This window comes from Physella acuta, unplaced genomic scaffold (assembly GCF_028476545.2).
Source record: "Physella acuta isolate Inbredline_101_S28 unplaced genomic scaffold, ASM2847654v3 ptg000502l, whole genome shotgun sequence".
NCBI classification, from domain to species: domain Eukaryota; kingdom Metazoa; phylum Mollusca; class Gastropoda; family Physidae; genus Physella; species Physella acuta.
This window is the reverse complement of record NW_026732021.1, coordinates 816,881-831,940: the sequence shown is the minus strand read 5'-3', so window position 1 is coordinate 831,940 and position 15,060 is coordinate 816,881. Positions and strand designations below refer to the sequence as shown.

General features: G+C 34.5%; 1 protein-coding gene across 1 annotated transcript; it reads left to right on the top strand.

Moving 5' to 3' along the window:
- The first annotated feature begins 3,063 nt into the window (after nt 1-3,063).
- Nucleotides 3,064-14,348, top strand: LOC131944622 (ataxin-7-like protein 1). Its single transcript, XM_059305315.1, has 11 exons — nt 3,064-3,165; nt 3,434-3,499; nt 4,082-4,186; nt 4,565-5,359; nt 5,539-5,621; nt 5,701-6,020; nt 6,140-6,302; nt 6,429-6,550; nt 6,789-7,995; nt 8,101-8,161; nt 8,702-14,348. Exons 1-11 carry the CDS (start codon nt 3,078-3,080, stop codon nt 9,151-9,153), a joined length of 3,462 nt encoding a protein of 1,153 aa, XP_059161298.1. The 5' UTR covers nt 3,064-3,077; the 3' UTR covers nt 9,154-14,348.
- Nucleotides 14,349-15,060: the final 712 nt, after the last annotated feature.

Genomic DNA, 15,060 nt, shown 5'->3' with positions numbered 1-15,060 from the left:
GTACCTGCTATGAATAAGAGACATGGAGAGTAACAGACAACAGAAAAAAAGAATCCAAACTTTTAGAAATAGGTGTCTAAGAAGTTTATTCAAATAAAATAGCAACCAAAAATCAAAGGCGTAGCGCCCGGGGCGAACTATAAAATTTGCGCCACATGGACAAGAAAAGCGCCCCCCCCCCCCCCATTTTACTACTTACTATCCCATGAAGTCAAAAATTGAAAACAATTAAGTTAATCAGGAAAGCCAAGCAGTAGTCTATTTAAAAAAAAAAAAAACTTCGGCTGTGTATCATTCAGTAATGCAGCTCAGAATGAGGTTTTTTTCTTCATTATTTTATTTAACCCGTTTGGCGCCCCCCCCCCCTTAGGGTTGGCGCCCGGGGCGGCCGCCCCAACCCCCATCCCCTAGCTATGCCTCTGGCAAAAATTAGGGAGATATGTGGACAGGAATGGCAAATCAAGTATGAAAAATGGCGATAGATTAGGCACACGATTAGGAAGGGCGTGGGCAGTGCCGGCGCCAGGTTATTTAGCGCCCTAGACAAACCTTATTAGAACGCACCCCCCCTACCCGCAATTATTTTCCCGGGTCCCCATATCATATATTAATATAATATATACATACATATTATGTATGTACAATATATATATATATATATATATATATATATATATATATATATATATATATATATATATATATATATATATATATATATATATATATATATATATGGTGGCGTCGCTAGGTCGGGTGTCATCTGGTGCGGCACTTCTTGGTGTCACCCCCCAATATATATATATATATATATATATATATATATATATATATATATATATATATATATATATATATATATATATATATATATATATATATATATATATATGCTTTCATCACTGCAGATTTAACAGTAACAGTTGGATGTAACATTGTTTTCTCTATAGTTTGCACGTAATCGTCATGGTGTTACCCCACCCTCTTGTAATAATTTGTACTCTAATGACTATTTAACTTCAAGTAATCATATCATTAATCATGGGCCTAGCAAAAAAAGATTTTTCTTCTGTACATTTTGCAATTTTTTGCCTTGGTGTCACCCCCCCCCCTAAATGGTTCACACGGTGTAATCCGCCCCCCCCGCCCCGCCCTCGGTACATCTCTGTATATATATATATATATATATATATATATATATATATATATATATATATATATATATATATATATATATATATATATATATATATATATATATATATATATATATATATAATTCATATGCACACGCCGACCAACAGAGGGGCGTAAAACGTACTGAATCTCATACAATCGAAATAAAGAATGTTCAGGGCTACTTGGCATTACGGACTTCTTTAAAGTTTTCATGCATCAATTGTGTGACACCAACATAAAAAAGGCAAAGTAACTGGTAAACAGCACCATGACCTTTTCAAATGAGGGGGGGGGGGCATTTTCACCAACGCGAATAACTATTTATAGGCCTAATTTGAGAAGGGGCGCAAAGTTGATAGTTCGTCCTGAGCACAGTCATAAATCGCTAAGCCTTTGTATATTACAATTAGAGTATTACCCTGTCTATAGTTTATATAATATAATCAGTTGTTACTAATTAGGTACTTTTTAATAATGGCGATTACACATTTTTGTACCCCGCTATGGATAGCACCCTAGGCGACCGCCTAGTTCGCTTTATGGTTAGCGCCGTATGGGTCGACTCAGGATGACATGGCAACGTAGCGGGCTGGAAGAGGCTGAAAGGATATGAATAAATTTAGGAACATCTGAGAAGATTAGCAGGAGACCATGTAGGAACGAAAAGGAAAAATTAAACACCTTGGTAACTTATTAAGGCTAGGATTGAGACATACCGCAATCTGTTGGCCTGATATCATCCCTGGCTTTGATTTTCCGTATACCTACTTTTCTAAATTTTGGACATTTAGAATGGCTAGAAGAATAGTTGCACACTTAGCTAGAGCATTTTTTTCATTTCATAATTTCACAACTATTTCATGTGCGGATTTAACTAGTGATTTTCTATTAAAAAAAATAAAGCAATAGCTGAAATTTGTAAAAATAGCACCAATATGGGGTACATGTTTTCCGGAGGAGGTGGGAGGGGGGGGGTCTGGCTTGATTCCTAGAAATACGTCACACTCCTGTGGGGGGGGGGGGGGGGGTTGGGGGGGACATTTTGTCACGCTGTTGCATTTTTAAAAAAAAGTAATGTTAAAAGCTAAATGTTTAGCTGTTATTTCGTGTTTTTGGAAGCTGTTTTTGTAAATTGCGATTTGGCGCCCCGGGCTTTCCCGTGAGCGTATTGACGCCTATGTTCGGTTTAAACACTGCGGTAGACTAAGGATAAAACGGGGGTTATAGTCGTTCACTACATTGAATCAGGCGCGTTTGACGGCGCCCCGGCATGTTGCTATTTGGCGGGCTATCCCGTGAGCGCTATGGCACCGTATTATTAGAGGCGTAGCGACCCTTCCCGATGCCCGGGGACAAACTTTCGATTTACACCCCCCCCCCCTCAAACTTTCGATTTGCACCCCCCCCCCCTCAAACTTTCAATTTGTTTTTCCAACCTATTTGGCGCCCCCCCCCCCCCCCCCTACGGACAGAGTCCTAGGCGACCGATTTATTTTCAGAATTTAGAATTGAATAACAATAAAAATGAATCAAACTGTCGTAAATGTAATTTATTTAGCGCTACAATAGTTAAACATAAAAGTTTTGAATAGTTTTGAGTTCAAATAAGTAAGTAAGCCTAGATTCTATATGTAATTAAATTTACCACGTACTGCTTTTGTGTGTAGAGATCGGTATCATAATTAATGCTGTAATAGTAATAAAAATGCGAAAATAGCTAAAATAGATATGGATCAGAGACATGGAAAACAACAGAGCCAACAAAAATTAATGCTGTAATATTAATAAAAAAATGCGAAAAGAGTTACAATTGATATGAGTTGTGTATTCGGATATTCACGAAGATGACGTCAAATCTCGGTAATTTCCGTGTCGATAAAAAGCAACAAGAAAATAAAATGGCGACCCAGGACAGTAGTCCGTCGCTAATTATTGGTCAACAATGGTCAGCACTGGCGGACTTTATGTCTTCTAGCACAGAGAATGGTGAGAATAATGCACTAGTTATCTACTATTTTAACATTGCCATAACTAGTTGGAAACTTAAGTTGATATTATTACCCCAAAATACCCAATGTTTACACGGCTTGTTAGGACGGCTCCGCCGCGTTTACCAGGAATGGTTGAATGGAAATTGGAATAAAAGCCAAATTTAGAAATGATGTTCCAATGTTTGTATTTAAACTGCTAAAGAATACATTTTCTAAAAATTATTGATATTTTAAATGTTGCATTCTGCACTCTAATTTTTCAGAAGAAGAAGAAGGTGACAAGGATGGTAATAAAAATTCCAGTGATAGCATGAAACTTTCAAGACAAGGTAAGCACAAAAGAAAGTCATCCTACTTCAAAGCCAACAAACAAAAAGAAAAGAAATTTTAAAAAGGATTTTATTTAAGTCAAACTCATTAGCACATTTATTTAAATTTGCTCCAATCATGGGCCTTTAAAACTAACATTAGGGCATAAGTAAGCCTAAAGTCCTAAACTGAATGTTTCATTTTCTAGATTCAGAATTTAGATTCTAGACTAGATCTAGAGATAGATCTAGATTCTAGACTGGATGTTTTTTTAGTAATTTCATATAGATCTAGTCTAGTCTAGATCTAGATCTAGATTTAGCTTTACTCTAGAGTTTTCTACTTAAGATTTTAACTCAGTACAATGTCAGTATTTCTAGAAATGATTTTAAGACAACCTTAATTAAAGTAATTAGATTTAAAAACATAGCCTTGTTCAAATAAATCAAGTAGCCCTCATGAGCTACATTTGTTTTACATTGTTGCACAAAATGTTTTACAATTAAGTATTTTTTAGATACTATGTCAATTTAACTATAGCATATGAACTATGATTTGGGTCTTTTAAATTTGATGTTAAATTATATTTCTCATCTTTGCAGACATGGGTCTTTTTGGTTTCTGTCCATCAAGGGATGAATTCAGCCTGGTTGTTTGTGAGAAGTGTAACCTTTTGGTGAAGCCCCAAGCTCTTAAAAATCATATTGGTTTGTTGTTTTTTTTTTTTTAATTTATTACTAACGATACCCCATGAGTTGATTAAAAAGTATTTTAGCATATTTCAGTGGAATAATTCATTTAGGTGTTTTGAAATTAGTATTATAAAAATGAATCATTGGTCCAAGGTTGTAAGTAATGAATTACAATTAAGCCAGCTTAGTTTTCCAGAAATGCTCAATGTGTTGTTTGTATACCAATCCATGATATTCAGTCCAAAACATTTATACATTTTTTTGGTAGTAATTTTTAATTTCCTATTTTACTGTATGTTAAAGCATAACAATCTTTTAGTTTTTATGTGTATAACAAAATATATAATATCAGCAGTTTGCATTTTAACTTTTTTTGTCACATTTTGAAATTAGAATCTCGCCATGGACCCACAAATCTCAGCAGTCTGGGCAATATTCCAGCATCTGCTCTTAACTCTGAACTTGGTAAAAAGTTACTTATGCCATTGCCATCCAAAACCTCTGCTCCGCCACCACCACCGACTACAAAATCAGGAAATAGGTCCACAGGAGGTATATTTAAACCAGTCAGCTCTGGGCGACCTCCTACAAAAGCAAGCTTAAAGCAAGTGCCTGCTTCTATGAAAAACATTTCAGCCCCTCATGTTGGGGTTAGTATGAAAATAAGTCCTCTCAAATCTGTTAAGCCAGGAAATAGGATAGCACCAGCGACCACGGCTTCAACAGCTATTTCCAATCCAGTTGTTAAGGTAGAGAAACTAGAAAAGGTGGCAAGTGTGCCAACATCATTGTCTGAAACAAGCTTAGAAGAAACATCTGGATCTGCATCAGATCTCTCAAGCAGTGTTGTTAGTATAGTGGACACATCGAAGATTTCTACTTTAATGAATGGCTCAATAAAGTCTGCTGTATCACTAACAACACCATCTTCGGTGGCAATAACCACTTCACCTTCTATTATCTCAACTCCTACTTTGATTGCTGTTACAAAATCTTGGACTGACACACCATTAAGTACACGAAGTGTGACAACTTTTGTTACAACGACAGTAGGAACTAAGCCTCTTATGATAGCACCTGTGATGACAATTGGTTCAGCTGGTGCTCTAGCAGCAAGACCAATCACAAGTGCTAAGAGTTCTAAGGCTGGAAAAGACCAAAAGGAGCGCAAATTTTTACCATGTAAAGGTAGTAATTCCATTATGTATGTTTATTAACTTGATTGATTAAAATAGTTTTGTTTTTTAAAAGCCACATTGTTAACAAAAATGATAAGTATATTGAATAAAGGAAATTTTTTGCTTAGCAATATGGTTATAAACATTAAGTAGCTGTTATTATTTGAAACACTGATTCATCCTTTTCAGATCGTGAATATGATGCTGACAAGCACTGTGGGGTTAAGGTATCAGAGACTGGGAAGCCTTGTACTCGTTCTCTTACCTGCAAGGTAATCTGTTGTTTGCTTTTCTAACTTCAGCACTGTTGTGAGAATGTGAACCTAATAATGTTGTATGTTAAACTTTCAGACACATGCATTGTCATTAAGAAGAGCAGTCCCAGGAAGAAGCAAATCCTTTGATGATCTTCTTAAAGAGCACAAGGCAGCTAAAGATGCACTTCTGAAAGCTAAAGCTGAAAGTCAGAATTCTGCAGCGAATGCAAACCGTGTTTCACCTGGAGCTGCCAATGCTACGTTAAAACAGCAAGCATCTCCTGGAATGAGCTCAGGGAATATAAAATTGAGTCACACTAGTGCAGTAACTGTAGCAATGTCTAAACCTACAGTACCTTCCACTGGAATTCCTGCTAATACCACTTTTGCCAAACCTAGAAATGTGTTTCAAAGGTAAAATAGGGCTTGTTTCTTTGACAATATAGATGCATCTGTGTTGCCATCAACTTTTTCAAAATGCCACTTGCTTTTGTGCTTTAAAGGAGTACCAAGATTGTTTTTAAAATTTTCAGATTTACCTCATCTGCTTTACTTCCTCCTGTTATAACTGTGAAAGAGGAGTCAGCTGTCAAACAGGAAACCACTGTTAGGGTTACATCTGGTGAACCAACACGCTCATCACTGGATAAAAAACCAGACCAGAGCTTCCTCTCTCATCACCCTAAACCAATGGCTGTTAGTAGTATACAGTTTGAATATTCACACTTAACCACTTTTATTCATTACATGTCAGAACTGTTCAGAGTTGGAAACAATAGTTATTATTGCTTTTTACATGTTGCTGTTTTTTTTAATTCACAGGTTTGTCAGTTTGGTGGTCGGCTTAATGATAGAGGCTGTTTCTTGTTTTGTCGTAAAATGGATTATGTGAGAGCAGCTTTCCTCAGTGCTTTAGAGCGGCAGTTGAATCCTCCTCCACACAAGTAGGTTGCTTTTGTTTTATCATAGCTTTTTGTCAGGTGAGTTTTTATAGTTGTATAATGTTTACCAAAAAGTTTGCTGTAAGTTGTGGTAATGAGCTCCATGTCCATTGTAAAATAATAGTGATAAAACTTCAGAAACTAATGGTTACTTATTAGCTTGTTTTACAGTGAGGCAACAGTAAGATGTGGCCATGTTTAACAGTTAAATAATTTACTAATGGCAACTTTCCACTTTCAGGAAACTGTGTGTTGAATCTAATTTACCAAAGGAAGTTCAAGCTGTTAACAGTTCACATGACCCCTATGAATTTAATATGGTGGATGCTAGTGGCGCAGCATTCAACAGAAACTCAACACTGATCAATGTTGCCAAGCCAACCATCAAACCCAAATCAAATCTGGCCACCTCTCCCATGGCAGCTGCAGCAAATACATTGACTTTTACATCAGTTAATCTCTCACCTATATCAGTAGCTGCATCTCTATCATTGCCCTCATCCATCGCACTTACAGCTACCCCCTTATCAGTATCTTCAGTAACCCAATCCGGCCTTGCCCTAAACTGGTCTGTCAAGTCCAGAGATGTAGTGAATTCTCGTAGCCCATCAGCATCCCCTCTTCCTACCATTTCATCAACACAACTCACAAATCCTGGCAAGAGAAAACGAAGTGGAAGCAGTGGGGGCCCGAATGGCCAGCTCGTAGCTGTTGCTAGCAGCAATGGAGCGCTACCTGTAGCCCCATCTGTTACTTTTGCTGTCTCTGCCACCAACCTTACTGGTGCTATCTCACAACAGTCTAGTCTGACAGGTATACTCACGCCCAGTTTAAACAGTCATCACCATACTAGTAATTTGATAGCCATTCCAAATGTGAACTTGACAAACACCTACCTTGGTCAGCTCAACACTGGCACAGCTGCAGCAGCTAAACTCAACACGACAAACGCTGCCACCGTTTCAGGCTCAGCACATAAAAATAACAACATATTTAAAGACATTAACCTTGTACTCACTGGCATAGATTCATCTTCGTTGGTGAACGGACAGTTAGTCAACATAACAGGAGCTCAGTTGGCCGAGCTTGCAGCTAATCAAGGATCAACACTTTTCTTTAACAAAAATTTTACACCAAGCAGTTCCACCACATCCAGTACAACAGGCACCATCCCTGGAACTGTGAAACGTAACAGGAGTTCAGCCTCTAAGTCTCAACAGGTAGTGAATAAATCTGCCTCCAAGATCCCAGTTCTGGAGGGCTTCAAGTTGATTCCAAGTAGTAGTGTGATAACTTCAGCAGGCCTGCCAGCAAACGCAGTGCTTATGGACAGTGGAAGTTTACTGACTTCAGTGGCCTTAGCATCAGGGTGTAATACACCTACTTTAGTTGCAATAACCTCAACAGCCAATTCAGCCGCAGGCAATCCATCACAGCTTATTTGTGTGGTAATTTTTTTTTCATTTTGTCATTTCTGCTTGATAAGTTTATATGTAGTATTAAATGTTCATCTATTGACTGTCAGAATGGTAATTAGCGACTCATTTTTTCAGGATTCTTCATCAAACCAGATAACAAGTTCCACATTTGTGAACGGCTTAGGACAAACATATGGTAAGAAAGATCAATAGTGAGAATTACTATAAAATGTTTTTAATGTAATTAGGTATTGACAGATTTAATGCTCAATATTTGGAACCAAAATTCTGTTACTACCATAACTCAGCTCACCTGCTTAAAGCATAGATTTCAGTCAACACAGGTTAAAGAAAAATGCTGTTTTCATATGTTGATCATCTTTAGATTTTTGAATAACATTTTTCTTTTTCACATGCACTTAACATTTTTAATTATTAAATTATTATGCATAGGCCTAATCAAAATTTGGAAATAATTTGAGTGGTAAGTTAGTATTTTAGTTACACAAAAAAATGTCATTTGTTTCAGCTGTCTTATTTTACTCCAACTTAGCATTTATGTCACTCACTATTCCTTTTTTAAAACAATCATTTGAATAGTCGACAAAGGTCACATGACATAATTTTGTGAGTAATAATGGGAACAGTTTTAATTATGTATTGATGCAGCATTTTTGCAAAAATATGTTTTCACAACATTTTTCTTATTTATTTATTTAATGTATTTTGACCACAGATAAATCGGGCAACAGTCAGCGTCATCACACTTCTGCTTCTAAACCCCATCATCACAACCAACACAACAAAGCTCAACAACAAAGTATTTCCTTAAGTAACATGTTACAAGCCAACTCCTCATCTATAGCAGTGCCACTCCCCTCAGGCTCTGGAGCTCAGCTCTGTTCTAGCCAAGCCATATTAAAACCAGGAGGGACTTTTAACTTGAGCAAAGGAGTGTCCTTGACTTTTCCAATCAGTGTCAGCCAAGCAAGTCTGGCTGCTCTGACTGCTGCCAGCAAACCTCCACAGCTCCAGCAACAGCAGCAGCAGCAGCATACGCTTCTTGTCACCACCAGTGGAGGAGCTTCAAGCGATGTGGATGCAACTGCAGTCCGCGTGTCTGCTAAATCTGATCTTCATTTACAGTCCCAGCTTTCCAGTTCTTCTGCAGGAAATCTCATATCTTAGCAACGAATTTAAAAAAAAAAATATCCACTTGCAATGAAGGATAAACTCTAGCTCTGAGAGGACGAAAAAAACCAAAGAATATCCATCTTGTGACAACTTGTGGCCCAGATGTCTTTCAGTTGGTAATTGTGTTTGTGTACTGATTCCTGGAGCTGTATAAGTTGAGTCTTCACAGTAGTAGTGACACAGTCAGTAACTATCAGAGGTTGATGTTTGGCTTGTATCAGTTTTCTTGCACCCATGGAGTTAAGTGCTGCAATAGGATGTTGTTATTTAGTGCCATTCTAACCTACTGCTGCTACAGGTACAATACATCCATTGTGTTTAAATATATACTTGTCCCATTACTAAATAGACAGAGCTGACATAATATGTACTGTATAAATCTGTTGCAATGTTTGACACCATATGGTTTTAGTAACATAACAATGAAGATAAACAGTTATTTATATTAAGCAATTCTTTATTTCCATTTTCTGTGGTTATTTAATTTATTAACATATGACTTCTCTAATTTATTGATCATCGAAGCCTAAACCACTTTTGCAGACTAAGGATTTATGCATTCATTGCCCATGTTCTTGGCTGACAAGATGAACAAAATGCTAGGCTGATCTTGTTGGACATTTTATTATTACACAATTTTAGGTGGAAATACTCTAACTGGAAGCATTTTGGTTGGATAAGTCGTGTAACAGACAACTGTAGAAGCGCTTGAAGTTTAGAAAATTATATTCTTATAATATCCTTTCTTAAGAATTGTGTTATATATGATGGATCTCTCTTTTTTTTCTGTTTCTTTAGCAATATATCTAGTGTAAAAATTTGGGAAAGTAAATGGCCATAATCTTATACAGATTTTTGGTAAAGAATTATAAATAATGACAGCAACTTAATTTACATTACAAAAAAAGTATCTTCAGTTGCAAGTCGTGGTTAAATATAGTCATTACCCTGGAAAAACCGCTAACCTTGTTAGAAATAAACCCTAACAAGTAAGCAGGAATTGGTTTTACAGACCTTGCTTGCATTGTTGCTGAAGCTCAAACAAAAATGCATAATTTAAAATTGAATTATTCAATAGAAATTTTCTTAAATATAAAACAATACAAGCTTTACTTGAAACGACAGAAGTAGGTTGGTTATAATTAGAAGCTTTTCACTTGTAAAGTTGTTGGTTTTGTTCTGTCTGACTGAGCTGTGCTCAAAAACCATTTGACTTTCTACTGGCTATATTTCCCATTAATGTTGGTAGGTTTTTTTTTTTTATTTTGTATATTATCTCGAGGTTTCCTATATGTGATATTAGTTTGTAAAACTAACGTTTTGTTATGTATACATGAAAAAATTCCATCTTAATTGAGTGAGTTAAAACTTTCGCCTATACATTACTATTGGTGCTAAATAATAGATTTGTATGCTCCCTGATTTTGTTGTGTCTTTATTTTATCATCTTTAATGACTAGTTATGAGCTTTAATTTTTATCAAACAAATAGGTCTGATTATTTGTGTGCTAGTTGTATACTTTTATTTTCCTTCACTCTCGCTGTACGAGTCTAAGAATTCTATGCATTCAAACATATCATTCTCAAACAACTCTTTTCACGTAACATATCATTATATCCCAGCATTCATTGCTGTGGTGTTCAGCACTAGTAGTACTGTGATTTTAACTCTAGACTATGTAATAATTAACATCCTTATGTACTTTTAACAGCATCAATTTGAATAGATAGACTATTTATTAGTTGTGTTTAAAATAGCATTGTATTTTTGCTGGGTGTTTCTTGTAAACTATATACTAATGTATTATAATTCTTATATTTTACCATTTCTTTACTTTCAAAAAGAATCAGCTATGTAGCTATTAATCAGTTTTTTAAAGAATTTTTTTTATTAATAACTTCTACATTTCCATGAGTTTTCTTTTAAAAAAGTAGTTTTTGAGTAATTTTAGTAGAACTTCTATACTTAAACCTTATTTATTCTGGGAATCTTCAAAAGTTATTAGTTTTTCTAAACAATGGAAATTGGATAATGCTTCTTAATATCCTATATTAAAAAAATCCTTAGAAATTTACAAAAACCGGCTAAGCTCATTAATATGTCAATATTCAAAAGTATATATATATATATATGTATGTAAGTATGTATGAGCAAATATTTTAAAAGTTTAATTATCAAAATATAACCTATTTTTAACATCCTGAGGGGGGTCTGAGGCATGTACTAAAGCTAACATCTCCAGTAACTGTAGTTGGCTACAAAGTTGACTTCTTCTAAAGTCACAGTTTACAATATGAAATGTCCCAAAAAAAACAACACATACTCTTCTCTGAAAGAATTTCTTATTCTTACCTACTGCATCCTAAGTTTTCTGTGTCTATTTAGAAGGTTATGAGCCCCTTTGAAACTTGAGAGTATTCAGTCCTTCTAGTCATAAATGATAAACTGCTTTAAGTGTTATTTTAATCCATTTTTCGTTCTATGTAAACAAAAAAAAACCAACTTGTTTGCTCATTTAGAATAATTAAACACTATGCTGTTGAAGTTAGATTTTCATGCACTGGCCTGCTAAACTTTAGTTAATCTTTACAAAAATGAATAAGTTTTTAAAATGTCTTTTTTTTTTTTTTTCTGCTAGTCAGTGTTAAACTAATGGAAAGCCATATTTCTGTATATTTTTTTTTCTAACAGAATCATTAGCTGTTGTACATGATTCAAATAAATACTACTACAACATAGTAAGTTCCACTTAAAATAAATGAAGAGGATAGACAACATAACTTTCTGTACTTCTTTATCTTTTTCCCTTGAAAAGAAAATTTTAAATTGAGTTATTAATAGAAAACATCTTTACATGTATACTTATCAATAATATACTTACACTTAATACAAAAAGTGAAATGAGACCTTTAAAAATGTGTATTCTATGCATTATGTACAGTAAAAATGTCTTTTTCCCCTTATATTTCTTCTTATTAGACTGATTTTTATTGGCAGCTCCTTTTGTATCTGCTAGTTTACTGACATGCATCAGCTGAAGGAGATGGTTAGCCTCTAAACAAAGTACAGGAATTAACCAAGTCATAAGAACATAATTTTTTTATATGTGCAATGTCTGCTCCATTTCTTGAATGATTTCTTGCTCAAATGTTGTCAGTTATTTGTAGATGTAGACTTAGCCGGTATAATCTGTTAATTTAAAATTAATGAATCTCTGGTGCAGTTGTTTGGACTGTAAAGAATTAAAAATGACAACAAATAAGAAAATATATATCTATATTTTGTAAAGAATGTTTTGTCTTTTGTACCCAAGCATTTCAATTTCAGTAATGAGAAAATGCTGTTTTGTTTTCAGTGATTGTTTAACTGAGATGAGTCATTTAAAAATGACTCTACTAAAACATGCTGTCATCAAGTTAATAGTCACCTTGACAGATAAATCCTGCCCAAGTACTTAATGATATGTTTAAAAATAGCAGCATTTGTCTTATTGTTTACATTAGAATGGGCTGAGGCTTATAACAAGTTGAAGTTACTGATCAGAGTTGTTAGCCTAGTGTGGTAACTAGATCTATACAGATGCACATTTGGCTTTAGGAGGGGAGGGGGGCAGTAAACTTCAGCATTTTGAACAAATATGTGTATTTGAATGTGTACTTGTATGATTTATTAATTGGAAAAACCCTTTGAACACAATTTTTTGATGTTTCGAACTAGATTGTATTTTGAAAGGTTTCATTGTGTCAACTGGCTTTGCCATTAAAAGTTGTAAAATGGTGCATATGGTAACTTGTCATGCCTTGTTTATTCTAGATTTGTAAGCTCTGTAACATCTAAGGCACTTTTTTTCTCTACATCCTGTTAAAGTAAGTTGTGAAAAATTCTTTTCATTTCCAAACATCTGTTTTTATAATATAGCACATTCCCCTCTGGCCAACATTGGTCCTTTTATTGCTAGTACAAGTATTACTGCAAGATACAAAAACACATGTCCATACAGCAGTTGGTTAAAACACTAATTATCTCACATAAAGAAGCTTTGGGACAGTTATTTTCAGGTGTTATTTCTCTTAAATCCATTTATTTTGGCTTGGCTTGTTCACATTTAGAAAGGAAAAAAATAGCAGTAAATGCAGTTTTAAGTTGTGTAGGTTAGTGTTAGTCTGTCTTTATCATCTGTTTCTAGTCACTCAAGTAGTTCTGCTACTTACAATAGGATATGTTTAAATACAAACAACTGAACAAAACAGTCATGTATTCCTCATGCATACAGCTAAGGAAGTGTACTATTAGGGAAATACAGTCCCAACATTCTCTGAGCAAGTCTAGCTTAGATCAGAGATGTTAAAATATGTTTGACCTCTTCTACTTAACATGTTTGTCATCTGTGCAAATGTCTGTGATTTCTATTATTTCAATTTGCCTTTTGTTGACTGATGTTGTTTATATGTACATTGGAGATACCATGCTAAACATTTCAATCCATTGTAAAGATGTAAATGTTTGACGTATCATGACTGACATTAACAAATGGAACTGATTATCTCTTTCATAAAGAGATACTCTGTTGTGCTAACTATGTGATATTTTTGTGTATTATCAGGGAAGTTTTTCCTATGCTAATGCATTGATTAAAAAAACAAAATTGTATTATTACTCTGATGTAAATATGAAGCCTCTGCATGCCAAGTGTTATGATATTAGTGAAATTGCGCTCTCACTAGAAGAAATTGGATAATGGTTTCTTATTTTTGGCCACTTGCTTTGTAAATATTGTACATATTACCTTTTTTTATTATATTTCATTACATTCTTACACACATGTGTACAAACGTCCTTTTCTTATGTCATTTGTTATCATTACACATCACATCATTATTGAATTCTTTGAGGTGACATCTTTGAATTTATACATAAATAAAACATTGAAAAATATGAGATGGGTTTTTAAATTATTTTATTGCCTCAGTCTTGTAAATGTCAGCATGTTTTAAAGTCAGCCTTTTTTCCCATTAAAAATAAAATTACATTTAATTATTTATTTATTTAATTTGTAGCTTCTACTGTAGGCAACAGAAAGCAGAAGTTTGGTACTACTGAGAGTAAAATGTTTGAAAGTTTGACCTAAGATACATGAGATAGGTTGTCTCTCCCCAAAAGGAGGGAGACCATTCACAACAGATGTTGGCTGGACACCACAGTAGTTGACAAACAATGTATGTAAAGTTAGTAAACAAAATATTTGTTAGTAGTTCAAGGCCAGCAGAAATGAGACAAACCACAGAACATTTTACCTGATCTTCATCAACTGAAGATTTTTTACTTAAAAAAAATTAGCAATCATATAAGAGATATGTTGACATTTAATTTTAAAATGTGACATTGTATTTCAGCAAATTCAAGTTAGAACCTAGTTGTTTGTAGAAAAATGGAATGTTTTTGTAACCATCACAAACAGTACAATATGCAACATGAGCAGTTTTAAAACCATTGTTTTTTTTCCTTCTAATTTTGTTCTGATTAAATGGTAGATAAACTGTAAAAAATACAAGCATTTAAAAATATTTACAATGAGAAAAATTCCATAAAAATGTTTTATAATACAGTTCAGCAGTATCTGTACCACAGATTTGGTGGACCATCCCGGCAAGATGGACGGATGCATGGTAATATATTTACACAACATGTATTCTACAAACACAGCATTTTCACAGATTTTTAAAAACCACTTTCATTTTAAAAATATAGGCCTTCCTAAGTGTTGTAGCAAGTAACCATTAGCTTATATCATCACAGTCTTTCAAAATTTGCCTGAATCACTTTTTATGGGTTTTAATTTGTAGTATGGATGTAAAATGACACATTTTTTGATGTGGTACGAGACCTCAATCATAAACCTG

Coding starts and splice junctions, on each gene's coding strand:
- LOC131944622 (XM_059305315.1), top strand. CDS start 3,078: ATGGCGACCCAGGACAGTAGTCCGTCGCTAATTATTGGTCAACAATGG. Junction 3,500..4,081: donor CATGAAACTTTCAAGACAAG/GTAAGCACAAAA, acceptor TCATCTTTGCAG/ACATGGGTCTTTTTGGTTTC. Junction 5,360..5,538: donor CAAATTTTTACCATGTAAAG/GTAGTAATTCCA, acceptor CATCCTTTTCAG/ATCGTGAATATGATGCTGAC.